Below are 27058 nucleotides of genomic sequence, written 5' to 3'. Positions count from 1 at the left end.
GTCAATAAAAGGAACGGGCATATTCTATTTCAGAAAAAAATGATGTAGTTTACTTGTACTTTCAGCAAACCATCCTTTGGATTCCAGAAAACAAACTGCCTTAGCATAATGTTCTACATGGTTGGCTTGATATGGAATCAATTAATCTGTCAACACAGTTTACATCTATCATAGGGTTACCAATCCGGTTAATGAATGAAAACAAAAATATTTATAATTAAAACTACTTCTTATTGAGTGCTCCTAATCTGTCCGCACAAGTAAAGCAATGATAACTTTCCCAGCCTCTAATCTTTCAATTGTATAGAAAAGGACTGGAACCCCTTTACTTTCAAAGTTTTAAAACAGCCTTCTTCCTTTCTCTCCTCAACAATGTGACTGGTAAAAAAAAAAAAAAGTTGAAAAATATCACACAAGGTTAAAAGAAAGGGAAGAAAGAAAAATGGCCTTCCAGAGGCTTCATGTTTTTATAATATGTTACTTATAATTTATACTGGGGGGTTGTGTGTGTGATATGTATGGTACACTCAATAGTTTCATGAATGCCAATAAGATTTGGTTCTTTTTTATGTAATTAACTCCACCATAGGAAAAGTATTGATTTGCTTAGAGAGCATATATATTATTCCTCTGCTGGAGAGACGTCCAAGATATGAAAATTCTCATGTGTCTGAAGTTTCATACTTGTGTTAGGGCGGGGATTCTGGCCTTCATAGGTTTTTTTTAATCTGAAAATATCATACTAACATTCAGTTATTACAGAGCAATCTGCCTGCCTGCTTCTATCTTTGAGTGATGCAACCTTAACTTTCTGACACTAGCTCAGTTATGCTGCTGGATGCTATGACAGCCCCCTCCCCCCAAAATATATTAGCTTGCATGTTATTTCCCTTTCTTATATCTCTCATGTGCACCAAGAGGACTAACTTTTTATGATTACTAGATGACTGTAAAATAAAAACTCTAGGCTAGACCCTCAACATTGACTTCATTTGAATTTCTGATTTTACACCAACTGCGTATCAGTTGTCCATCATTCAGAGTTCTCTGTATACATTTACAGGAGAATCCACTTTTGCATGCAACTGACTTGATACTTCTCTGAAGGAGCTGACCAAAATGGACTGTTCTTAAAAACCACAAGGTACACTATGACCACTGGACCTGGTGAGAAACTTCAAACACTTGTCCCCATAATTCCCAGATTCCAAGGCCAGAAGGAACCATTAAGATCTAGTCTGACCTCCTGTATGAGACAGGTGATAGAACTTTCCCAAAATAATTCCAGAGCAGATCCTTTAGAAAAACATCCAACGTTGATTTTAAAATTGTCATTGACAAAAAATTCACCTTGGCTTTTGCTAATTTTTTCCAGTGGTTAATTACTCAATTAAAAACTTACAACATATTTCCAGACTGAATTTGTCTAGCCTCAACTTTCAGCCATTGGATCATGTTAGACCTTTCTCTGCTAGATTGCAAAGCTCATTATTAAATATGTTTCCCATGTAGGTACTTACAGACTGTAATCAAGTCTCTTTGTTAAACTAAAGAGCTTGAGCTCTTTGAAACTATCACTCTAAAGCACATTTTCTGAACCTCTACTTATTCTCATGACTCTTCTCTGAATCCTTTCCAATTTATCAACATCCCAGAGTGAAATCACTCAGTGCAGGCAACGTTGCAAGTAGCTACAGTGTTCAGTCAATACGGCCCTGTGCTATACTCATGCACATGGAGAAGGGAAAAGATGAAGATGAAGTATGGAGTATGAACAAGCAGCAGATCAAGATCCTGCCCATAATCGTGTGTAGGAATATATTGGGATGGCGTCACTTACTACTGTGCTGCTTCATACACTATGTCCCTTCTAGCCTGCAGATTGTTACTACTACTTGAAAGAGAAGTTAAATGTATCTCATGGTATGGTGCACAAGCCTTCCACTTTGAATCTTCCCCTGGCCTGAAAAATTGCTGGGACAGAGGATGCAAGAGATTGCATCTATGCTCCCATCTGTGTGCTTATCATGGAAGGGCCTAGCTGTTAGTACATATTGCAGTATGACAGAGTATAAGAAAGCAAACAGTTAATTCCCAAGATGCAACCGCTCTTCTTTAAAACCCATTCATTGTTAACTGACATCTAATTATCCAATGGAAATAGTATCACTCAGGCTGCACAAGCAAGAAGACATACAGGCTGCAGATGTTCTGCTGGGCTACAGGAAAAAAAGGGATTTGGTAATTGACAGTACTCAGTTTCCTTATCTCCTCACTGGAGTCAAGCTGTAGCTTGTTTTGGGGTAAGTCAAGCTCTTGCTGGTCTGTTTTTGCCATGGGTAGAAAGCCGTTGGAACAAGAAGTGCTCATTTTTAAAACAACAGCTTTATATTGCTTTGTTTTCATTGTACCTGTTTCCAAAGGGACCAGGAAGTGTCTTCCATCCCTCTGAGAGTGATTTTAAAGAGGCCACACTGAGGAAGTTCTTACACTCTTGCCATCAATTGCTGAGATTTTAATATATTGACCCAATGGCTCTAACTCCCTGAAATGCAATTTTCTGTAGAATCCAAATTGTAAGGTTCTTTTCTGGGGCTGGGGTTAAAAGAAAACAAAATCACATAGCTCTAGTATTGTTTGAAATCTTCTGTTTTCAGGCCCCAATACAGCAAAGCAGTTAAGCAAAGAAGGCTAATGGCATTTTGGCCAGCAGATCAAGGGACGTAATCATTCCCCTCTACTCGGCATTGGTGAGGCCACATCTGGAGTACTGTGTCCAGTTTTAGGCCCTACACTACAAGAAAGATGTGGAAAAATTCGAAAGAGTCCAGTGGAGGGCAACAAAAATGATTAGGGGGCTGGAGCACATGATTTATGAGGAGAGGCTGAGGGAACCGGGATTATTTAGTCTGCAGAAGAGAAGAATGAGGGTGGATTTGATAGCTGCTTTCAACTACCTGAAAGGGGGTTCCAAAGAGGATGGATCTAGACTGTTCTCAGTGGTAGCAGACGATAGAACAAGGAGTAATGGTCTCAAGTTGCAGTGGGGGAGGTTTAGGTTGAATATTAGGAAAATCTTTTTCACTAGGAGGGTGATGAAGCACTGGAATGGGTTACCTAGGGTGGTGGTGGAATCTCCTTCCTTAGAGATTTTTAAGGTCAGGCTTGACAAAGCCCTGGCTGGGATGATTCAATTGGGGATTAGGTCCTGCTTTGAGTCTGGGTTGGACTAGATGACCTCCTGAGGTCCCTTCCAACCCTGATATTCTATGATTCTATGTGCTTAACTTTAAGTGCTTTGCTGGATTTAAAACTGAATCCTGACCCTTGTTGTTGCTACAGGCCTCAATTTTATGAAGTGGTGAGTAGGAATGAGCTCATAATAAGGAGCCTTCTGGAACTGCTTAGTCTAGCCAAACTCTGCAGCATGGAAGCCTATGTGTAGCCTGAATGGGTGGCATCCACTTCAGGATTGTCTATGTACGCCTTATGTAGTACAAAACATCTTTGTTGGATGACATCTATTTTGTTTCCTCTTATACTGTCTCATGGTTTGGAGGAACAGTTTTTCCCTAAGCTACTTTATGTAGTTAGCTCTGAGCTTGGGGTATAAAAATCCATTGCTGGCCATGAGCTGCTGTGGGCTCAGTCAGCCCCACCCTGCTATGCATGCAGTATGTAGCAGGCCTGGCAGGAGGAGAGCACAGCTCCTGTAGTGGCTGGTTAGGAAGGAGAGTAAAATCACCAACTCTCTGTGAGAGAAGGTTGACTGGAGCTAGGAACTGTTTGAGAGATGGCTGCCTGTCAGAGCCTCCCTGAGGGAAGGTATGCCTGATGTGAGATTATTGTTCTTCTGATTTGTTACTGGAAACCTGCCTGTAGTTCTGGAGGAGCAACAGCCAAATAAAAAACTTTGTTTCTTCACCTGTGACCAAGGACTTGATAGTGGTTTGTGCTGAACCCAGGAGCAGCTTGCATCAGCAACTCTTAAAATTACATAAAATAGAAGTAAAACATTTGTGGGGGAAAAAACCCCAATCCTTCCACAAGATTCAGAGGGAAACACTCTGAGCCAGTGAGAACTCTGGGATAAAATTGAACAAATTAGGTCTGATTTTCCTCTTGCTTACCATTGTGCCAGTTCTAATTTCAGTGGACTTACTCTTGATTTATCAGACACCCCTGCATACTTCTCCTGGCCAGAGCCTCCACTGATCTAAATTAATATAGCTCAATTGAAGTAAATGGAGCTGTGCCAGTTTACACCAGTTGATGATCTTGTCCATTTACTACTAAGAGAATAAATAATCTGTTCAGTAACCTATGTTATTAACCAGTTCTCACCATGTCTACCCATGCGATGAATGTATACATTTGAAAAGGGCTAGTGTACTTTACTGTGCAATAAAAACGGCTTGTAGACTCCAAGTCATTGAACTGAGATCTTAATTATTCTTTCCTATAGTTGTAGGAAAAATAGCTTTATATTTCAACTGCCAGATGACATCTACAGTTTAATCTCAACATTTTTCTGTTAGATGCAGCAGAAATACTTCATTCAATGTCTCATCTATGCTGTAATGTTGAATTGAAAAGTAAAAACTGGCTATTTGCCACTGCTAGAGAAACTAAATCCAACAGTTTATAAAAAACCTGAGTTTTATTGCTAGTCTAATAGTTTTATTGTTGGAAGAAAGGCCAAACAACAGAGGAGTGTAAGTTCTTTCAACTGAAATACCCATTTTTAAAAGCCTGTGCTATCATTACTGTCTCATAATCAATAAAAGACCACCATATTCTGCAGTCAGAGGAGTGATCTTGAGAGAAACAGCAGCACACAAATAGCCAGCAAAGATCTCTTTAAGGCAGCTTTTTTAATATTGTTTAGCACTGCTCTTTGTGAGGGCAGGGGAAGTGTAAAGGTAAAACACAGAGAGAGCCTGTAACTATTAGCATCAGAGTATTTTTAACATTCTAAACTCACTTCCTTGTTTTATATCTAGCCACTCCAGTTTATTTCACACAATGAGATGTAATGGTTTAGGGCAGAAAAAAATTAGTTCTAACAGCTCATCTAAAACCTATGAGCCAGTTCCTCAGGTGGTATAAATCAGTATAACTCCATTGACTTCCTTCCACTTGGAAGGCTACACTGATTTACACCTGCTGAGGAACTGCTCACATAATAACAGTCATTGGTTCAAAGGCTTATCTTATTGTTGATAAGAAGGAACTTCTACTGAGGATATTTATTTTGACATGTTTAGACTAGGTGTAAGAATTAATGTCTTTTCCCTTGTACTATTTTTTTCAGCATTCTTACTGGTGGAAAAATAATATGGCTAATCAATATGTAACTATGCAGTCATAAGCATTAATAGGTGCTGATATTGATCTTTTGGAGCTGCCTATCCCCAATCTCCCTCCCCAGATTAAATTTAGATTATTAATTGTATTTCTTGATATTGAAGAATAAACAATACTTAATGAGAACAGGAAAGGACCTACCTCTCAAAAAAGCCTCTTTCTTATTATTCAGTGAATAGTTTCAGGGTTTCTTCATCTTCATCCTTGCAGGTAGCACTGGCAGCTAGGGGTAGCAGCAAAGGGCTTTGAAAGTCTGTGGGTGAAATCCTTGTCATATTGACTTCACTGGGGCCATGATTTCATCCTATATCATCATTCCCTGCAGAAAACAGCTGTAGAAAGACTAAATCATTTTTGCTTGTTCGTGCCAACAACTGTGAACAAGACAACTGCAGTCAGGAATTCTTCCTCACACAAGGTAGGTGAAATTTTGCTCTACTCCTTCCCCTCTTGCAGAGCCAAGGTGCAGGTGATAATTTTTTAAATCAACACAAAGCAACCATATTATGCAACCAGAGTAAAGGCATTAGGTAAGTGCTGAATTTTAAGGGGCCTAGTATAGTGGAACCTGATTACAATGGCATAAAACTTTAATTTAAGCAGAGATGTTTTACTAATGCATTGTTTACATAGTGTTTCCAACTGTATTCTGCAACCACTTGAAAATAATACAGGTTAAACTTTGTTGTGACTAAATTAGGATGTACTGTGGCTTGACCAGCCAGTATGGATGGCTTGAAAACAAAAACAGGCATTCTGTAGCCTAGTTCTACTTGGATAAAGCATTAATTTTTGGCCAGGTGATATGTAACATGTTCCTTAAAGATCTTTCAGAGAATCCATGATCTGTACAACAAAATGAAATGTAGATTTGCCACCTGGCTCTGTTTACCTATCTACATACCCCAAGAAATGACAGCCTCAATAAGGAATCTCTCTCAGCTTCTGATAGCACAAATCCTGAGGCAAAAGAGGCAGAGCTCTTTGTTGTTTTGTGATAATTTTTGCACTACGTATGATTTTATGCTCTGATACTATTTGCAAAAGGTCACATTACATCCCAGATTGGATATCACACCTCATTTGTGAGGTACAGAGTGACATGAAACAATCTCTTTCCAGCCTATATCTGTTGTGTGTGAAAGTGCTCTTAAGTACTAAACTTAAGTTGCAACTTTAGCTCTGCCCCTTAGTGCATATGCATTACGACACAGTCTTCAATTACATGATGACATACTATTTCTCAAAAAAATAATATTTCTTAAGGTGTATACTGAGGAAAAAAAAGGAATTTTCCGTGTGGAACTATTGTCTGCTCACCACTGGAACACAGCATCCTACACACCTTATGAAACCCATAGGAAAGAGCTCTTTTTCCAGTTCAGTTTAGGAACTCTGCAGTAGAGAACTCCTGCAGGTTTCATCTTGCAAGATATGTAATACATGAGGCAGATCCTCTGACCCAGTATGGCCGTTCTTATGTTCTTAATGTGCACCAATCTTGACCTAAAATGTGTCTGGTTTTCCAGGCCATGGGCCTCTGAGTAGAAACTATCAGACTGTGTTGTAGTTTTATAAAGCAAGCGAGATGACACCAAGATACAAGTTTGAGTACCAAATTTATTCTTGTCTTTTAGTTTTACTTACACTAAATCAAATTCGAATGACCAAAAATAATATATTCAAGTATATACACACTGTAGCATCTAGTTCTTCTCTTTTTTTTCAAAATGACAAACAACAGATATTAGACAGGTCTTTAGTAATTTGGTATACTTATAAGTAAACCTCATTCATAATTCTCAAATCCTTTTAAATTATTTTGATTGCACTTTCTCATAATAAACATACAAATAGATCTTCTTATAAATGAGCAGAGATTATTCATTCCATTGGTACAAAAGCCTAAAATTGATAAACTGATTTTTCCCTTCCAATAGGTCTATCCACAGTTATGCCCATTTTAGATATTTACAAAACACTTGGCTATTAAAATGCACATTTCTGTAACACTTAAAGGCCAATTTGTAAACGGGGTTGATTTTAATTAGCGCTATAAAATGAAAAACACATGACATGAATAGATATACAGTAGAGATGGAAGCCTACACCTCCCAGTGGCTAGATTCATACACTGCAACAGTCTAACAAAGGAAAAAGCTTCAAATCCTTAGTAATGGCAGCAGCAAATTTAAAATATACTGAGGGCTCAGTTTTGTAAACATGTGAGTAACTTTACTCATGTGAATAGTCCCACTGTTACTTGCATTGATTTCTGTAGGCTGAGACTCCAAATTTATATGGTTTTAATCTCAGAGGAGCAAGATGGATTAAAATAAATTACCTGTAAGGGAATATCCAAATAAGTAATTTACACCTCCAGACATTTAACAAACTGAGGCCATAATTATGCAACCTTTATGTGAAATATTACCCCACATAAAGGTCACAGGTGGAGACCCCAAGTGAAGTAACCTGGTGTTCTGTGAACAGGATAAGGATTCATATATTCCTAAATGATCATTGAAATCAAACACTATCTCTCTCAGAGGGCTTGGGCAAAGTCACCCTTGATCATAGGTGCTGAAACGAGGGCTGTGGGGAGTGCTGCAGCATCCCCAGGGTTGAAGTGATTTCCTTTACATACAGGATTTACAGTTTGGTTCAATGGCTCTCAGCACCTCTTCCCTTGATGATGATTTTTGGCCTTCTCCCTCCATTGCTCTGTCTGTAAAATTGAGACACTTAACCTCAACTGTGTTTTGAGGATTAATTAGTGACAGTCCGTACAGGGCTTAGAGGTCAGTATTACTTTTTATGCTTTGTCTAATAATGTAATGCAGTGTTTATTTTTTAAAAAATCAGAAAGGTCAGGTAGGAGTTATATTACAATTAGCTGTGAAATTTGATTCATTTTAGTAAGAAGCATGTCCCCTATAGTGCTTATGTTAATTAGGGCTAACTTGTGGTGTGAAAATGACCAACTTTTTTTTTTTTTTGCATCAGTATAACTTTTTAAATCTTGTTTTATCACTTGCACTTGGCATCATAAGTTGAGCATTTTAGAATCTATTGCAGTTCAGGCATTCTTTTTTGTTTGTTTTGGATTTGAATAATTAAACTTGTTTTTATTTGAACAAAACACAGGAGAAAAGAGTGAAAATTCTAGACAGCACTCATTTCATTTTCTAAATTATCAAGAAGGTTGACTACTTCTCCTGTCTCATGTTACAAATTTAGGTGTGAATACTGCTTGACAGGATTACATGGTGGTTCCATTTAAGTTAAAGGCATTACTGGTGTGAACAAGGCAAGCAGGATCTAGCTGTCTGGACGCAATCCTGTGAGGCAGCAAGCATCCTCATAGCCTGCTGCTTTCTACTGTGTTTTTCTAGGCACAAAGAGCAACTGTATACTTTTGACTGACAGAATTTAGATAAAGTGACATGATAGTAATTTATTTTGCATTTATACAGCATCTCACAATACCTGGTCCTCCATGAGTCAGGCTGCTGTGACTGCAGTAGAAATACAGTAACTAAAAGTGAAGTCTCCATATGAATGTGACTTCTGTAACATGATGCACCAATCTGTCTCAAAAATGGCAGCTCCACCAGCAGCCTGCTGGAATTCTGAATCCCACATATAAACCGTTTCACAGCTGTGTAAATCAGTGGGAGTAGGAGCAGGCCCTATGTAAGGAAAACCAACAATATGAAGGCCTGATGCTGAACACCTGCAACTCCTATTAACTGCAGTGGGGCTTGTTTGTGCTTAGTATCTTCCACCATCAGACAGTGGAGGTTTCCCATTTGAACTCTTTCAGCAGTAGCTCCCAGACTGGACTGATATATAAAAAAGTCACCCAAGCAGGTGCATTTATACAGCAGCTCACAATACCTGATCCTCCATGAGTCCGTGGTGCTGGATAAATATTTCTCCTGAAAGAGTCCCCAGTGCAGAAAAGCACCTTAACTGCTTAAACCCATGCCTATTCAGGAAAACACTTAAGTATGTGCTTGACTTCTATGGGACTTAGCAAATGTTTTCTGGGGTTGGAGCAGGGATGAAAGTAGCCCAATGGCGTACCAGTAAAAAGTGGCTGCTGGGAAAGGCCCATACATAGCCATTGTTAAAGTGCTGGGGAAGAGGTGGGGGGTGCAAACCCTGGTCACAGCTACTGTGGCCGGAGCCCAGGGCCCATTCAATTGCTGCTGGAGCCCCAAGCAACGCAGGTCAGGCAACACAGATGGGCTGGCTGGGGGAAGCTGACCCCCCAGCCCTGCCCCTTCTGCTGAGGCCCTGTACCCATAAGCGGTTAATGTTACTTTCACCAGGGGCTGGGGTGAGAGCTCTTGTGAATTTCAGCCTGCAAGACTAAGCCTATGTCCACACTACAGCTTTAAATCGATATTAGTAAAATCGATTTTATAAAACAGGTTTTATAAAATTGATTTTACACGTCCACACTAGGGCACATTACTTCGGTGGTGTGCGTCCATGGTCCCAGGGTACCATCGATTTCCGGAACGGTGCACTCCGGTGGGTAGCTCAGTAAAAGAATAGGACCAATAACTTTGATATCCGTCCACACTAACCCTAAATCGATTTAGTAATATCGATTTTAGGGTTACTCCTTTCGTTTAGCTGGAGTACAGAAATCGATTTTAAGACCCCTTAAAATCGATTTTAAGTGCCTTGTAGTGTGGACGGTTACAGCGTTAAATCGATTTAACGCTGTTTAAATCGATTTAACGCTGTAGTGTGGACTTGGCCTAAGAGAGAGTGAAAAGTGGGCTTCTGAGTCTTCTGCCCTGTAGCCTAACACAGGGGTTCTCAAACTTCATTTAATGGCAGCCCCCTTCACACCACCCCAAGAGGGGGGACCGAATCCTAAGCCTGCTCCAGCCATGCCATGTCATGCCACCTCACCCAAGGTGTGGGGCCCAAAGCCTGAGCCCCATCGCCCTGGGCAGGGGAAGGCCAAAACTGAAGCCCAAGGGGCCTGTAACCTGATCCCTGCCACCCAGGGCTTCAGCCTCAGGCAGTGAAGCTCAGCATTCAGCTTTGGCCCCAGAAAATTTAAGCTAGTCCTAACAACCCCACTAAAATGGGGTCATGCCCCACTTTGGGATCCTGACCCACAGCTGGCTCTTACAGTCCCTGCACAAGGGAAAGGAAATTGTTCACAGACGTGGGTTTTCTTCCTCCGCTAGCGCCCTCCTCGAAGGCTACTGCAGGCCAGCACCACCCCCACCATCGAAAAAAAACTAGGCAGCAACCTTCCAGGTAGCAACCAGCCGCTTCGAAGAGCAGAGGACCCTCTCAGGGCTGTACCTGATTTGCAAAACAGCTGTAGCTACAGGCTGGCTGCACGCGCACACCAACCCCTGCGCGCCACACCGCGGCTTACTGCGCTGCCTGCACACAACGGGGCGGAGGCTGACGCTCCGCGCGCACTTCAGACTCGCCTCTCGCGCAAGCGCAGCGCACCCCCGCGGCACCCTGGCCATTGCTACCCGCCATGAGTCCGGCCTGGTCACGTGGTCAGCGCTCGCGCCATGCCGTCACCGTGCCGGCAGGTGGGCGGGTTTTCCTGTCCTTGCCCCGCCCCCGCGCGTCCCCCGCCGTCGCCTAGGAGACGAGTCCCACCCCGGCCGGGCTGGGGGAGCTCGCGGCAGAGGCTCTGCCGGCAGTTCGAGGTCGGGATGCGCCGCGCGCTAGAGGGGGGCGGCCCGGGCACCCAGGAGCTCAGCGCTGGTGAGTGGGGGCCGGGGAGTGGGAAGGGGGCGATGATGCGGGGCCATGGGGTTGGGAGGATGGTGGGGGGCTGGAGCAGGGGATGATTGGGTGCGGGAGGGGGTAGCACGGGTGGGCAGGTCACCTCCGGATTGACTTGTTTTTTGTGCCGGGGGGAGGTGGGTTGTGGGGCAAACCAGAGAAGAACTTATTCTCCCTCCCCCCCCCAAATACATGTGTATGTCTGTGCCCCCGGCCCCATGGTGCAGTTTGGTTGTCGTGCTTTAAAAGAGAGGCGCTGCCTTTTGCTCACTTCCTAACGCAACCTTGAATCTCTCTCCAAACAGCTGGGGCTGTTTGGCTGAAGGGAGCCCACCGCATGTCCGAGCAAGGCTTTAAATGCCTCGTTTGAAACGCGCACAGTATCCCCAAAGGCAGGGAACATAAAACACTCTTCCTGAAGTTAGCCTCACAATGAAAGCTACTCCGTGCAAATGAATGAGACTTGAGAGTTCTGTTCACACTCTTGGCCAGGCAGCACTCAGCTAATAAAGCAGCAGCAGCAGCCTATCATTGTCACAGCCAACTCCTGTAAAACTAACCAGTAAAGAAGTAAATGCAAGGATACCCCCCCACCGCCGCTGCATCCCTCAGGCTACAGTCCTTCCTCTCAGGCAAAACCTCTTCCATTGCCAGCTGTTCAGGTCAGTGGGAATTTGGTCTGAGTAATGACTGTAGACTCTAAAAGGAATGATAATGACTTTTGCAAACCATCCTTGTATTGTTTATCAAGGGGCCTGAGTCTCCACTTCCTTACTCTACTTCATCCCAGTAGAATTACTCTTGATTTAGAGTATGTGAGAGGAGAATTGGGTCATGTTCTAATTCTGCTCAGATAGGACACACTGGGAGGTCAATGACTGTCTCCCATTGACTTCCAAAAGAGTAGGCCCAAACCCTGATAATGTTATGGTATGTATTAATGAGAAGAATCTGATTTTTATCTGTGAGAACGAAGATAAAACTTCTATGGAAATCTTGAGTTTCACATCTTGAATGAATGTGACCTCATTTTCAAAATGAGCATGCGGCTTAATTCTAAAGGGGGAAAATGTATGTTATCCTGACAGCCAACAATATAAAAATGAAACTCTTTAAAAAGTAAATTAATCTCTTTTTTATTATATGTATACAAACAAATATTTACTATGGGCCAGAGTGTGAATCATTTACTTATGTTGGTAAGGAGTTACTCTCATGAGTACTCCAATAGATTAAGGCTGTCAGAATTGAGTCCTAAATGCTCTATACTGTTCCCTTATGAGGTTCAACAGTTTGAATAAAGAGTTCACAATCTAGCTCAAGAAATGTATCCATGTATCTTAGAACTTGGTTACTATCTGTTTTAATCATGTTGTATTCTAAATACTCAGATGTCTTTAAGGGACATAGTCTGTTTTTTAAAATTTGTTTTATGTTTGTTTTTAAAAGTATTGCTACTATTTTATTAATAAAGCATTTTTAACAGAACAGGATCATTTAGGGCCTAATCCTGCCAGCTTTACTCATCTTGGTAGTGTCTTGCGCCATGAATAGTCTCATTGATTTCAATAATCAGTGTAAATAGGGTTGGCAAAATTGGGTTCTAAGTGTTTTATTAATCTGCATGGAGGCTACTGAGTGGATTGGATTTTCTAGTTTGTTTGTAATTTAGGGTTTGTAATATATTTTAGGGTTTCAGTAGCTTGTCTTTTCTTTCATGCAGTGTTGACTCTGTTCCTTGGAAATACATTATAAATGTGCTTCAGGGACTTTGGTGATTTGCTGTTTACCCATTGCATATTTTAAAATTACAAATAGACATTTTAAAATCAGTGATGACATTACTGACTGTTGTTATTGCTGAAATAAAATAATAAAATGGTAATGCTACAAATATGAACATATACTTTCAAAATTGCTCAGATTCTGCAGGTGTAGGCAGACTATTAGGGTCTTCCAAGCTACTGCAGTTTGTCCTCCATTTGTCCTCTGTTTTAATCCTTCCTTAATCTTACGTGAAGAGATTATTGGCAGTGTGTCACTATGAATAAGAAACAATCTGTTGTTTACAATAGACTTTCTTCTTTCAACTAAGTAATCACAGGTGATGCTCCCGAATGTGGTGGCATATTTATTTCACAGAGTGGTATAAGATTCTGGACATTAGGTTGTGTAGAAGAATGTATGGGCCTTATTCTGCTCCACTAACAGCAAAACTCCCATTGACTTCAAAGGGATCAGGACAGAAGCCTCTGTTGCTATTAGTGACCTGATCCTGCATTTCTTATACTCCCCAATCTCTTGTTTTGGTTCCATAGGGAAGTCAGGATTGGGCTCTAAACTTATAGACTCATAGGTCAGAAGGGACCAATATGATCATCTAGTCTGACCTCCTGCACAAGGCAGGCCACAGAACCCCACCCATCCAATTTTATAACACCCCCTAACCCAGGACTGAGTTATTGAAATCCTCAAAATTGGTTTGAAGACCTCAAGCTGCAGAGAATCCACCAGCAAGCGACCCGTGCCCCACGCTGCAGGGGAAGGCGAAAAACCTCCAGGGCCCCTGCCAATCCGCCCTGGAGGAAAATTCCTTCCCGACCCCAAATATGGCGATCAGCTAAACCCTGAGCATGTGGGCAAGACTCACCAGCCAGCACCCAAGAAGGAATTCTCTACAGTAACTCAGTCCCCATCCCATCCAACATCTCCCCGCAGACCATTGAGCAGACCTATCTGGTGGTAATCCAAGATCAATTGCCCAAATTAACGATCCTATCATAACATCCCCTCCATATACTTATCAAGCTTTATCTTAAAGCCAGAAAAGTCTTTTGCCCCTACTACTTCCCTCGGAAGGCTGTTCCAGAACTTCACTCCCCTAATGGTTAGAAACCTTCGTCTAATTTCAAGTCTAAACTTCCTAATATCCAGTTTATACCCATTCGTCCTCGTGCCTACACTAGTACTAAACTTAAATAATTCCTCTCCCTCCCTAACGTTAACCCCCCTGATATATTTATATAGAGCAAGCATATCCCCCCGCAGCCTTCTTTTGGCCAGGCTAAACAAGCCAAGCTCTTTGAGTCTCCTTTCATAAGGCAGTTTTTCCATTCCTCGGATCATCCTAGTAGCCCGTCTCTGAACCTGTTCCAGTTTGAATTCATCCTTCTTGAACATGGGACACCAGAACTGCACACAGTATTCCAGATGGGGTCTCACCAACGCCTTATATAATGGTACTAACACCTCCTTATCCTTGCTGGAAATACTCCGCCTGATGCATCCCAAAATCGCATTTGCTTTTTTAACAGCCGTATCACATTGGCGACTCATAGTCATCCTGCTATCAACCAATACCCCAAGGTCCTTCTCCTCTGTCGCTTCCAACTGATGCGCCCCCAATGTATATCTAAAATTCTTATTATTAATTCCTAAGTGCATGACCTTGCACTTTTCACTATTGTATTTCATTCTATTTCTATTACTCCAGTTTACAAGGTGGTCCAGATCTTCCTGAATAGTATCCCTGTCCTTCTCCGTGTTAGCAATACCCCCCAGCTTTGTGTCATCCGCAAACTTTATTAGCACATTCCCGCTCTTTGTGCCAAGGTCAGTAATAAAAAGGTTAAATAAGATCGGTCCCAAAGATAGACATGTGCACAGGGGAAAGAATTAATTCTGCTACTTTAGCATGTATAGCATTATTTTTGTTTAGTACACATCTGATTTAGTAACAGTAATTTAAAATGTTGGAGATCAATTTAATAGAGATTACTTGTGTCTCTGTTTTCCCTTTGCAGAAAGGAAAGCCCAATAGAGAGCACATCAGTTGGGTATATATTATGTGAAATATGAATCGATGTGTACAAATGTCTGTACTGGAATGTTGTGGTTATTATGGAAATCAATATCGCATTTTTATTGCAATTCTAAATTAAGTGTGCACATCCAATAAGAGCAACAGTTTTGTGTGATGTGCTGAGCACCCTCACCTAACCTTATTCTGATGTCAGTTTAGGGTTAGAGCGCTCAGCATCTTGTAGGATCAAATCCTAGATTATCTGTATTTGATAAGTGTATTGTGCATAAGAGACTTCAAAATTGTTCACATATTAAAAATGCAGTTTATACTTCATAGCACAGTAATGGCTGAAGTGTCATTATTACATCTGAATATGAAAGGGATGGGATGATTGGCATCATTTGACTTCAGCTTCATGCATCTGGCAGTGTGGGCTGAATGAATGAATGACGGTGTGCCAGTAAGAGTACCCTCATGGTAAACAGGAAGGTCAATTTTAAAACAAAACCAAAACATTTTATTTGAATTGTTTTTTACTTAGCTGTTTACTTAGCTAAGATTACCAAAACAGACCGATATTAGAGAAAAATATTTGTCTTGGAGTTTGTTTACTTTTGACATTTGACTGCATTTTGTGTATAGTCAGTTTCACTGTTGCCCTTCCTTGTCAGATAAGGCCTGGTCATACAAACACATATGCATGTAAGTAACAATCCTCCTGCAAGAGTCCCAGTATCCTCATGTGTATGAGTTTGCAGGATTTGGGCCTTATCTGACAACGCAGAGAAAATAGTGAAACTGTTTGGGTCTTAGTTAGGAAACAGAACCTTCTGCCTGCACGGAGCCTAATTGAAATTGGGGCTTTATTTTCCCATCCTTGACTCGCTACAAGGGAGAAGAAACTTTATTTGAAAAGAGATGGACCATAAACAGCTGAGTGAAAGTTTTCATTTAAACCCTTTTTAGCCAAAAAATGCAGACCCAGGACAACTGCAACATTTCATGAATTCATATAGATTTTGGCAAATTGTTTAGAGTGAAACAAAATGTTTGGTTTTTTACAGGCTGGGTATAAAATACTTGAACTGTCAGTGGGCCAGAGAGAGAGTGGGAATGACTCTCTCGCCCAGTGCCTAGGACACTTACCTGCATAGGCACCAACTCTAGCCCCAGAGCACCCATTGGGAAAAATTAGTGGGTGCGCCACACCCACCAGCAGCCAAGCTTCCCCCCTTCTCGCCTCCTTCACCCCTCCCCAGCATACCACATCCCTGCTCCTTCCCTTCCCTCCAAGCGCTTCCCATCCCCATCGCCTAACAGCTGTTTGGTATTTTCAGATGATATACCAGCCTCTGGATTCCCCTACCAATATTCGTGGTGGGCGGTATTATTTAGAGCTGTGTGAATAACTGATTTTTTTGGTTCACTGGCAGTTCTGAACAAAATTGAAAACATTATATAAATATCAGGATCATTTAACAGTATATAGACTTGTGTATGAGATTTTTCAAAGCTGACTAAGTGACTTGGCCACCAAATCCTGTTAAAATTAATCGCATTCTATATTTGTTATATATTAATACGTGTGTGTGTGTGTATGTATGTGTGTATATATATATATAGTTTCTGATGCTTTTCATGCTGTCATTTAAAGTGCCAATAACCATGCCTTTTAAAGGGCTTTCTAAAATAAATCTTTTAAGATTTGGGTTTTTGTTTTTTTTAAAAATAGCTAATTTTAAAGGATAAATAAAACTAATCAATAAGACAAGTCTACCATGAGTAGACTCATTGAAGTTAATAAGAATAAGTGTAAGGGTTTGCAGGATTGGGGCCTAAAATTGCATACTTTAGATGGCATTATAAGGCAGCAGGTTGAAGATTGGATGTCTTTAATTTTTTTTGCCTATTTAAAATTCCCGCAATAATTTACTTCCAGATCTGCTGGGTAGTGTTGATGTGCACCATTAAACAAATTATTTTATTTCACCATAGAGCTGGCTGCATTTCAATGAGGGGCAAAATGATTACCGGTACTTTATACTTTTTGTGGCCAAACTGGTGGAGGGCCAATGCACAGGGAATAAGCCGAATGGGTCATCTGCTACTGGCATCATGACAGCCAGTGCATGATTCCTCACTGATGACAGAGGCATCACTGAATAGTGGGACATGTTGCAGCTTTTATAAGGAGGCTGTGTTTCAAGCAAGCACATCCTGCATACAGGAGTACGTACTAGACAGCTGCAGGGTAGGACATGTCTCATAAACAGCAGAATACACCTACACTGGGATGTCATTTTAATGCTGGATTGTTAGCTCCTGATGCTCTCAGTGATATGGGGAGAATTCTTACATTTTACAGGAAAAGCCACATGGATGTAGCAAGTTGGCTGATGCTTGTAGAATATATTCAGTTTAGATCTGCATCTTTATTCCATATGGCAAAAAAAACCTGGCCATTCTGACATGTTCCATTATACAGAGGAAACATTCATATACGATTCTTTATTCGTGTTAGATATGAGTATTGTACTGTGTTTTTCCTAGAATACATTAATGTTAAAATTCATCATTTCCCCCCCCCCCTTTTTTTTTGTGAAGGATATATGTAAGAATGTCTGCGTTGTTCCGTTCCTTGTTACTTTATTTCTGGATCTCAAAGTGGCTATAATCCTGAAGAAGAAGACCAAATGTCTTAATAAATTATGGCAAACAATCCACTGATATAATATCATTCTGAAAAAACAAAAATTTTGTTTTAAAAAAATTGGATGTAGAAGTCCTCTAATAAAAGGAGACATTTAAGGTTTTCAAGGCTTTCAGCAATCCAGGTCTTACAAAATGAACCGTTACACAACCATGAAACAACTTGGCGACGGCACCTATGGCAGTGTGCTCATGGGAAAGAGCAATGAGTCAGGAGAGCTTGTGGCTATCAAAAGGTACGTGATATTGAATAAATGTGCTCTGAAATAGTAAAGATTGTAACTCTTTTATAATATGCTATTTATAGGCAAGAAAATAATTAAGATAATTTTTTCAAGTAAACTAAGATCTTAAAAAACAAAGATTGTGTGTTCTTTTAGATGTCTGATTTGATGACTTCAGACCACATTCTCAACTGGTGTAAAACGTGATTCCATGGAAGTCAATTGAGTTACACCAGCCAAGGATATGGCCTCTGAACAAAACCAGAATGTGTTTTAAAAATCAATCAGTGTTTTTTCTTCTCCTGGAGTAGCTTTAGAAGAAAGTAATATAAGTGTGATCTTTTTTTTCACCCAATGAAATCAAAGGGCAGAATTTGGCCTACAGTGGATAATTTAGGAAAAGCTGCTGGATCAGTAGTCATACTTGTTATAATTATACCATAATGCCCAGAACAGGGCCGGCTCCAGGCCCCAGCGCGCCAAGGGCGAGCTTGGGGCAGCATGCCGCGGGGGGCGCTCTGCTGGTTGCCGGGAGGGAGGCAGGCAGCTCCGGTGGACCTCCCGCAGGCGTGCCTGCGGATGGTCTGCTGGTCCCGCAGCTCCGGTGGACCTCCCGCAGGCGTGCCTGCGGATGGTCTGCTGGTCCCGCAGCTCCGGTGGACCTCCCGCAGGCGTCCCTGCGGAGGGTCCGCTGGTCCCGCAGCTCCGGTGGACCTCCCGCAAGCGTGCCTGCAGATGCTCCACCGGAGCCGCGAGACCAGCGGATCCTCCGCAGGGACGCCTGCGGGAGGTCCACCAGAGCTGCGGGACCAGCGAGCGGCAGAGCGCCCCCCGTGGCGTGCTGCTGTGCTTGGGGCGGCGAAATGGCTAGAGCCGGCCCTGGCCCTGAATATCATCGTAACTAATTTCTTGCATATGGTGTATGTCAGAAATGTAAGGGTGACTGCAATATACTTTTTGATACTCTGAGATACTTTAAAGTGACCACCAAATTCTTCTCAAGTTTACATATTGAATTCCCATATGTTCCTCTGGGAAAAACTGAACTGTTTACTTCAAGAGTGGATCTTGAGAGAGGTGTGGGTGAAAGAACTTTCCTGATAGCTGACCCGTGACTGTGAAACTCGGGGCCAGAAGAGATTGGAATAGCCACAAGCCTCCAGATTCAAATGGAAAATATGCTGCTTACACATGGTCTTCCAACAATAAGGATTAACTACTATAAAAACAGATATATTACCTCTTAACTGGCAGATGGAGAGAAAGATCCTTACATGCATGCTTTAGCATTTGTAAGTTAAGTTACTGTAATGATGAGCAATATATAAGTACCTAGTTAAGTAAGTAAATAAGCCAGATGACAGTTCGGTTTTAATCTCGTCTTAAAACCATTAGCTCCTGGGCACCCCTAAAATCCTTAAATTCTTATGATGAGGTTCAGGTCCTATCCATTCTGTTTTGTGCAGAAGGGCATAAAATAGGTCTGCAAAAGCAACCTGACTGTGACCCAGATATGATCCCATATAGAGCTTTTGGGGCAAATTATTCCTGTCAGGGGAGGGGAGTTTGGTTTCTAACCTCTGTGATTGACCAACTGTGCAAGATGTAGGGCAATTAGTTCAGGGAGCATATGAGAACAGTTACTGTTCCCACTGACCCTAGGCTCTGCCCCAGCGTGACTCCTCCATGGGTTTCAGCTGCTGAGGAATACCCTAGACCCTGTTGCAACACTTGTGTCCTGACTGACTACTACTTTGCCCAAATACATGTTAAAAAGACATTACCTTACTCTGGCCCATTATAGAACAAGAAGTCTTTTTGTTCCTAAGAGTTTAAATTTGTTGTGCAAGAATGAGGTCTGACTCCATTAAATTTAATTTTGCTTTTACTACATGTACTTTAGAAATGGTAGAACAGATGCATTTCATGTCTGATTAGATGCTGTAGTAGATTACTGCAAGCAATATATTCCTGCCTGTTTGCTTTGCCACACAATCCACTCTAACATAGCTGCTTGTCATCGAGGAATCTAAATAATAAATGTAATGTTAAGGTTTTCTTGGATCTTCTGACAGGTTAAAGATGAACACCAAAGCAATTCTGTTTCTAAAGGAAGAAACACATTGTGGGCCCATGAGAGCAGGTGTCTTTCCTAACCTGCTTTAATACAACCCTCATACTGTAGAGTTACAAGTCTCTTCCCTCCTGCCCTTGGAATTTGGCTTTGTTTTCAAAGGCTTGGTAACTGGACGCAAGCAAACAATATGCATTTTGATATGGCTAAATGTAAAGGTATACATCTAAGAACAAAGAATATAGGCTGTACCAATAGGATGGGAGACTCTTTCCTCGGAAGCAGTGTCTGAAAAAAAATTGGGGGATGTGATGGATAATCAGCTGAACATGAGTTTCTGGTGTGCTACTGTGTCCAAAAGAGCTAATGTGATCCTTAGATGCATAAACAGGGGAATCTCGAGTAGGAGTAGGAAGGTTATTTTACCTCTGTATTTGGCTCTGGTGTGCCTGCTGCTGGAATACTGTTTCCATTTCTGGTATCTGCAGTTCAAGAAGGTTGTTGATAAATTAGAGTGGGCTCAAAGAAGAGCCATGAAAATGTTGAAAGGATTAGAAAACATGACATAGTGATTGAGCTCTTTAGATCTGTCTGTTTAGCTTCACAAAGAGAAGATTTGAGTGACTTGATTACAGTCTATAAGAACCTACATGGGGAACAAATATTTAGTAATAGACTCTCTGCAGCCTAGCAAAGGAAGGTATAACCCGATCCAGTGGTTGGAAGTTGAAGCTAGATAAATTCAGACTGGAAGTAAGGCATACATTTTTAACAGTGAGAGTAATTAACCATTGGATCAGTTTACCGAGGGTTGTGGTGGATTCTCCATCACTGGCAATTTTTATATCAAGATTGGATGTGTTTCTAAAAGATCTGTCCCAGGAATTATTTTGAGGAAGTTCTGTAGCCTGTGTTAAAGGAGATCAGACTAGATGATTGCAATGATCCCTTCTGGCCTTAGAATATGTGAATACGTTAGTGAGCATTTAACTTCAGGAAGAGCAAAACAAAGCCTGATATTTGGATTCTAGTAGGGCTTGGTTGTACGTAACTGTCAGCAACCTGAGTCAGGCTCCCAGACCCCAGCAGGCTTGTACTCCGGCAGCTAGCCCATGCTGAAGTCAGTATCACCATGTCTGCACACCACTATTGTTATCTACGCTAGCTAGATTGTTGCTAGCATGGGTATGGCTACCATGCTACAATAGCACTCTCACTTGCAGTGTAAACATACCCTAAGTGACCTCCCCTACTTCAAATTCCCAGGCCCATGTCTTATCCACTGGGTCATGCTGACTCCCAGACTTAAGGACATAGTTCAAATTACATAGGTGGGGTGAAATGCTTGCTGATATTTATAGAACTCCTGGGGATACCTTGGTCTATGTGGCTGGCTAGCTACCGTTTAAAAACTCTGTGTAGTGGTTAAATATTATACAATACGTTTAATTGTGGCAAACCTAAAAAAATGCAATTCAACTAGATTTAATAATTTTATTAATATTTACTAAAGTATGTTTGAAACATTGAAAATAGAATTTGATTGTTCTGCTGCTGAAAAGTGACACATTCCTGATCTTTCTTGGTTCTAAGAATATTTTGTATGTATTACTCATTTAGAATAAACTGTATTTTCTGGATTTTATTTCAGAATGAAAAGAAAGTTCTATTCTTGGGATGAATGTATGAATTTGAGAGAAGTCAAGGTAAAACTGAGAGCATGATGTTTTTTCATGTATACTGAATGTTGTGTCTTTATCTTCTTGTTTAAATTTACACCTTGGTTAGCCTTAAATATGAAACCAGATTATTAAGGAGCTAGAGGGAAAGCTTACTCTCCTACCTGATGTTTTGTTTTTGAAGTTTTTACATCCAACAGAGTGTAACATAACATTTTAAATTAAACATTATATGAAGCAGTGTAGTGAACTGATTAATGGTGGAGCTGAAAAATTCTATATCTTGTGATTTGTGATATTTATGTGATCTGGAAAGCTCTTCTATAGACTGGTTTCATCCAAGTCATATTCATTTGTCTTGCATGCAAATAAATTTGGGTTGTGGTCATGATTTTGATAACAACCTTAAAATATCCATTTACTGTAAGTTTTCTGTTGATTGGCATTGTCTTTTTTACATGCAAATTATAGATAAATGAGTTCCTGGTTGAAAAATATTGGATTTTGGCATGAAAATAGTTTCACTTGCACAAACTTGATACTCATTGAAAATTTGGCCCTGAAGGTTTATTCTTTCATAAACGTAACACTGATGTGGAGGAATGCAAATAGGTATTCAGAAGAAGTACAGAAAAATAGACAAGAGACACTGCATTTGTCCAAGAACTATTTCTCATGTAGAAATAACAAAACTTTTGGCATTGCTCTATTTTAGCTCTGTTGGATAACCAAAATTACTGTCATAAGTTGAATACACATGTTCCTGTATTGCAGTCTCTTAAGAAACTGAATCACGCCAATGTGATAAAACTGAAAGAAGTTATCAGAGAAAATGACCACCTTTATTTTGTGTTTGAGTATATGAAGGAAAATCTCTATCAGTTAATGAAGGACAGGTATGTTTCATTTGTAAAATGTACAGTAGAATCTGGTGTTTGCAATTTTTTCAATGAGTTCCATTGATATCTTGAGCAACGTGTTAAAATTTCTGTTTTGAGACCCATTCCATACTTAGTAGATTCAAATTAATAAAAGCTGAGGTCAATGGAAGTTATGCCTATGTATCTGAGGACAGAATTATGAATTGTTCAGCTTCTAGTATAGCTGGAATAACAGAACTAGATAAGAATTCTGATATAATCACATGCCTTGGGTGTATAGTGGCCATGCAGGAATTTGTGAAAGCAATTTTCTTAATCTCTTTTACTGTATGAAGGACAAAATGTAGGCAATCTGCAGCCCATCAGGGTAATCTGCTGGTAGGCCATGAGACAGTTTGTTTACATTAACCATCTGCAGACACAGCCGCCCGCAGTTCTCAGTGGCCGCAGTTCGCTCTTCCCGGCCAATGGGAATTGCGGGAAGTGGCGCGGGCCGCAGGGACACGCTGGCTACTGCTTCCCGCAGCTCCCATTGGCTGGGAACAGCAAACTGTGGCCACTGGGAGCTCGGGCAGCCGTGCCTGCGGATGGTCAATATAAACAAACTGTCTTGCGGCCCGCCAGTGGATTACCCTGATGGGCCACGTGCAGCCTGCAGGTTGCCCACCACTGGACTGTTCGGTTTGGCTTGTGGAGAGTCGGGGCAGTAGGGGGTGGTTGTAGGTACGCAGGAGAGAAAGAGAGAGAAGACCAACATGTTTGAATACAGACTTGGAACTTGATCTTTCTGTCCTTTTGCAGATGAAATACCCTTTGCGATCAGAGAGAGTTTTACTTGAATATGGAACTCCATATTAAGCCCTTGATTGTTAATATAAAAATTTTGCTTTGTTCTTTCACCCTTGAGGTTCAGTTACATCATAGTATATTGTATAAAATGCTGAAAATGTTCATTACAAGGAAAAAAATCTCTATAAAAATTGCTTGAAATAGTTAAATATTTTATATAAATTTGTTTCTTTGCAGAAACAAGTTGTTCCCTGAGTCAGTCATCAGAAATATTATGTATCAAATATTACAAGGGCTAGCTTTTATCCATAAGCACGGTAGGTTTCTTTGTAGAATCTAACTGCAGCCCTCTTTTGAGAAAGAAGATAATGCACAGTAATCATAGAAAAAACTTTATGGGTGGGGTTATAGGTTAAACAGATCAAGTTATAGTATTGCAGAAAGTATGTGACTGCCATATGTAGTCTCAAAAATGTGCTATCTTAAACAAGCCGTCTGGATTTTTAAATTATATTTGGTTCTTCTGTAATCGGAGGCTCTCTTTTCTGAAAGCATCAATAATTATTATTTAGAGACCGTTTCTTACGTTTCAGCCATAGATCAAAGATGATTTTGATTCTGAAGAAAGTTGCATGCTGTGCTATACAGTGCATTTCTTATTTTTCTCAAGAGGGTATGTTTGGGGACAGTTGATACTTTGCAGATTGCAGTTTCATCTCTTTTAAGATATCAAAATAAAGTAGTGCAATATGTAGAAAAAATGTTGAAATTATTTGATCACTAAAATACAAACTGAACATGTCTATTGCATGAAATCTTGCAGGTATGAGCAGCCTCAGCTCACTGAAGAAGTTGTGGGTACACTGCATCTTTCAGAACTTACACAAATTTAGCAAAATATTCCACTTAATTTATTCTGGTGTGCAAAGCATCTTTTAAACTGCTTTCTGATATACTAGTATCAAGTCCCTTTATATTAAAAGTATCATCCTACTCTCCTGTTCATTTTATCTTTATACTTTTTTTCCTTCCCTCATCACTTTCTCTGCACTTTCTCTTTTGCCTTCATAATTAGAATTGAATCCTTGTGATTTTAGATTTTCAGTACAAAGTTAGTACGCATTATGCCTCTGGCATTTAGGGCAGTGATGAAGCTCCTCCACGCCTGTCTTTTTTTCTGGCACATCTTTCAGTGGTTCCCCAGCTGTGTCCCAGGTTTTTCAGCTCGGCTTCCACAGCTCTTTGCCATGCTGTTTTCGCTTGCCTTCAGGTATCCATCTTAGTACTGTTCTGGTGATGGACTCAGTTTCTATCCGAAGCACATGGCCAGTCCATCTCCAGTGTCTCCTGATAATGATGGTACTCATATATCTTCTTGGCTGAACATAGAAAACCAATAAATTCAGTAAATACTGAACTGCAATATTGCTTAGTGGGGTCAACAGATAGATAGATAGATTTGTAGAAAGTAACAACATATTTGAATTAAACAGCAAGGATGATTAGACCGTGTAGAGGAAGAAACTATGCTATACACAGCCTAATTTTAAAACACAGATATCTAAATACAATTTGCAAATCCTGTATTTGGATGCTCAAATTAGAATTTAGGTGCATGAAACTGACCTTTGTATGTGTAACTGCTGATATGAACATCTAAAATCAGAATTTAGATGTCCTGTTAAAAGCCAATTTTTGGAAGCTGGTCCCAGAATGATAAATAAAACTAACTCCTACAAGAAATGTTAACTGAAGAATTATGTCAGAGATTCTTGTTTGTTTATATATAAGAGGAAGAAACAAAGAAGTGCTCTGTTTCTAAAACTGATTTCAGTTATTTAAAATTTTTAAACAAAACAAACTTCCATTAACTACCATTGCATTGATAGCCAAACTGTCACAGTACAAAATGAAACAGCCATTTCCTGAAAGCTACTGCATGTTTTCATTTTAAGTTTAGAGTTTTAAAACCAGGTAGTTTGTGCTTCTTAATTTACCAATAAATCCCAATTAAATTATAGGAAAATGGTTTCTTTCCTTTATAATATAACATACATTTGTTGAAAGTGTGTGAATGAAAGAAAAGTTTATGGTCTCCAGAGAATCCCAGAGTGAATTTTGTATGGCTAAATCAAAGCTGGTTGCTGAACAAGTGATGGCATCATTTGTCTTTTTCTGTATATACTCACAGGCTTTTTCCATCGGGATATGAAGCCTGAAAACCTTCTCTGTATGGGTCCAGAGCTTGTGAAAATAGCTGATTTTGGATTGGCTAGAGAACTAAGATCTCAACCACCGTACACAGATTATGTTTCCACCAGATGGTAAGTGATTTATGCAGTAAATGTATGACCTTAACTTACCCTTGCTTTGTACCTCCACTTCAGAATTTGGCCCACTATGTCTTATAGGTACCGTGCTCCTGAAGTTTTGTTGAGATCTTCTGTTTATAGCTCTCCTATTGATATATGGGCTGTTGGTAGCATAATGGCTGAACTGTACACGCTGAGACCTCTTTTCCCAGGGACAAGTGAAGTAGATGAAATCTTCAAAATTTGCCAAGTATTAGGGACTCCAAAGAAGGTAAGTCCTATTGTAGATTTATAGTAGTATACATTAATGAGAATAAAATGAATAAATCATATGGAGTGCTATCTTGCCTTTAGTGGGTGCAAATAAACTACTGACATAGTAATTGCTTGTGCAAACACTTGATGCTTTCTAAATTTTACTTTTGTTTTTATTGACATATAGAATAATATTTCTGTTTTGTGTATTAACACCCTTTATATGATGTGTGATTTTTATATCCACTTAATCCACATCATGATGAAAGCCAGATAAATGAAAGATTATTTTAAAAAAAAGGGGTTGCACCTATGGCTTTAAGGATATTTGCATTAAAAATATTCTTTTCATTGTAATATTGCCAAATTATTATTCTGGAAATTATTATGATGTCTTAATTAGAGAATTGTGCTTCTAAAGTGAGGAAACAATGGAACACACAAGCTGTTCAGATAAAGTGCTTCTGTTTTCATGTAAATATTGTTAGCAATAGCATAAGGGGAGGAAAAATGTACACAATCTGTTGGGTGTTAGAATTACTTTATTTTAGACACCATATGCTATTTAAGGGCCAAGTTTTGATAAATTTAGGCTGAGTAGTGCTTGCAAAAATATGCACGTGTGCTTGCATTTGCGCACACACAGAAATTGCTTGCACAAGTAGATATCTGAGCAGGCAAATATTTGGGTATGCAAACGTTTATTTTCTGCAGGTGCAAATTAGGTTTTGTTCTTTTTAAACAAAAATCGTAAATGCTTGATTCTGCAATGAGATACAAAAGTACTACATAGATTATTATTTGTAGTACACGCTAAATGTGTGTGCCACTTTACACAACACATAGAAAGACAGTCTCCACCCCAAGGAGCATACTGTTCAATTTGGACACAACAGTTCAAATGGAAGGAGGTGTGGAGATACAACAGCAAAGAGACTTCATGAAAGAAGGTTTGAAGGAGGAGGTGAATGATGCTTGGTGCATGGGAAACGAGACTAGGGGATGACATGAAAGAAGGTGATAGGAGCAAACAGTGGTATGAAGGGAAGGTACATGGGAGTCAAGGACCTGTAGGATTAATCAAGAGAAGAGAGATGTAAGCAGGGGTGGAAGGTAAAAATGAGAAGCCTGAACTTAATGCTGAAGGTGAGAGGAAGCCAGTGAAGGGATTTCAGGAAGCAT

General features: G+C 40.3%; 1 protein-coding gene across 4 annotated transcripts in view; it reads left to right on the top strand.

The window, feature by feature from the left end:
• The first annotated feature begins 11027 nt into the window (after positions 1-11027).
• MAK (male germ cell associated kinase) overlaps positions 11028-27058 on the top strand; it is a 49361-nt gene continuing 33330 nt past the window's right edge. Inside the window, exons 1-7 of one of the 4 annotated variants that reach the window (XM_050937854.1) lie at positions 11028-11127; positions 17558-17898; positions 21612-21666; positions 22414-22535; positions 23547-23626; positions 25501-25633; positions 25721-25892. In XM_050937854.1, the coding sequence (XP_050793811.1) occupies positions 17798-17898; positions 21612-21666; positions 22414-22535; positions 23547-23626; positions 25501-25633; positions 25721-25892 (663 nt within the window). In that variant the 5' untranslated portion in view covers positions 11028-11127; positions 17558-17797. Of the gene's footprint in view, positions 11128-11734; positions 11811-17557; positions 17899-21611; positions 21667-22413; positions 22536-23546; positions 23627-25500; positions 25634-25720; positions 25893-27058 lie in introns of those variants that run through there. The other 3 variants (XM_050937855.1, XM_050937856.1, XM_050937857.1) reach the window with 3 other exon arrangements.

Source organism: Gopherus flavomarginatus, chromosome 2, assembly GCF_025201925.1.
Source record: "Gopherus flavomarginatus isolate rGopFla2 chromosome 2, rGopFla2.mat.asm, whole genome shotgun sequence".
Lineage (NCBI taxonomy): Eukaryota > Metazoa > Chordata > Testudines > Testudinidae > Gopherus > Gopherus flavomarginatus.
Note: the sequence above shows the minus strand (reverse complement) of the source record. Positions and strands in the feature narration are given on the sequence as shown.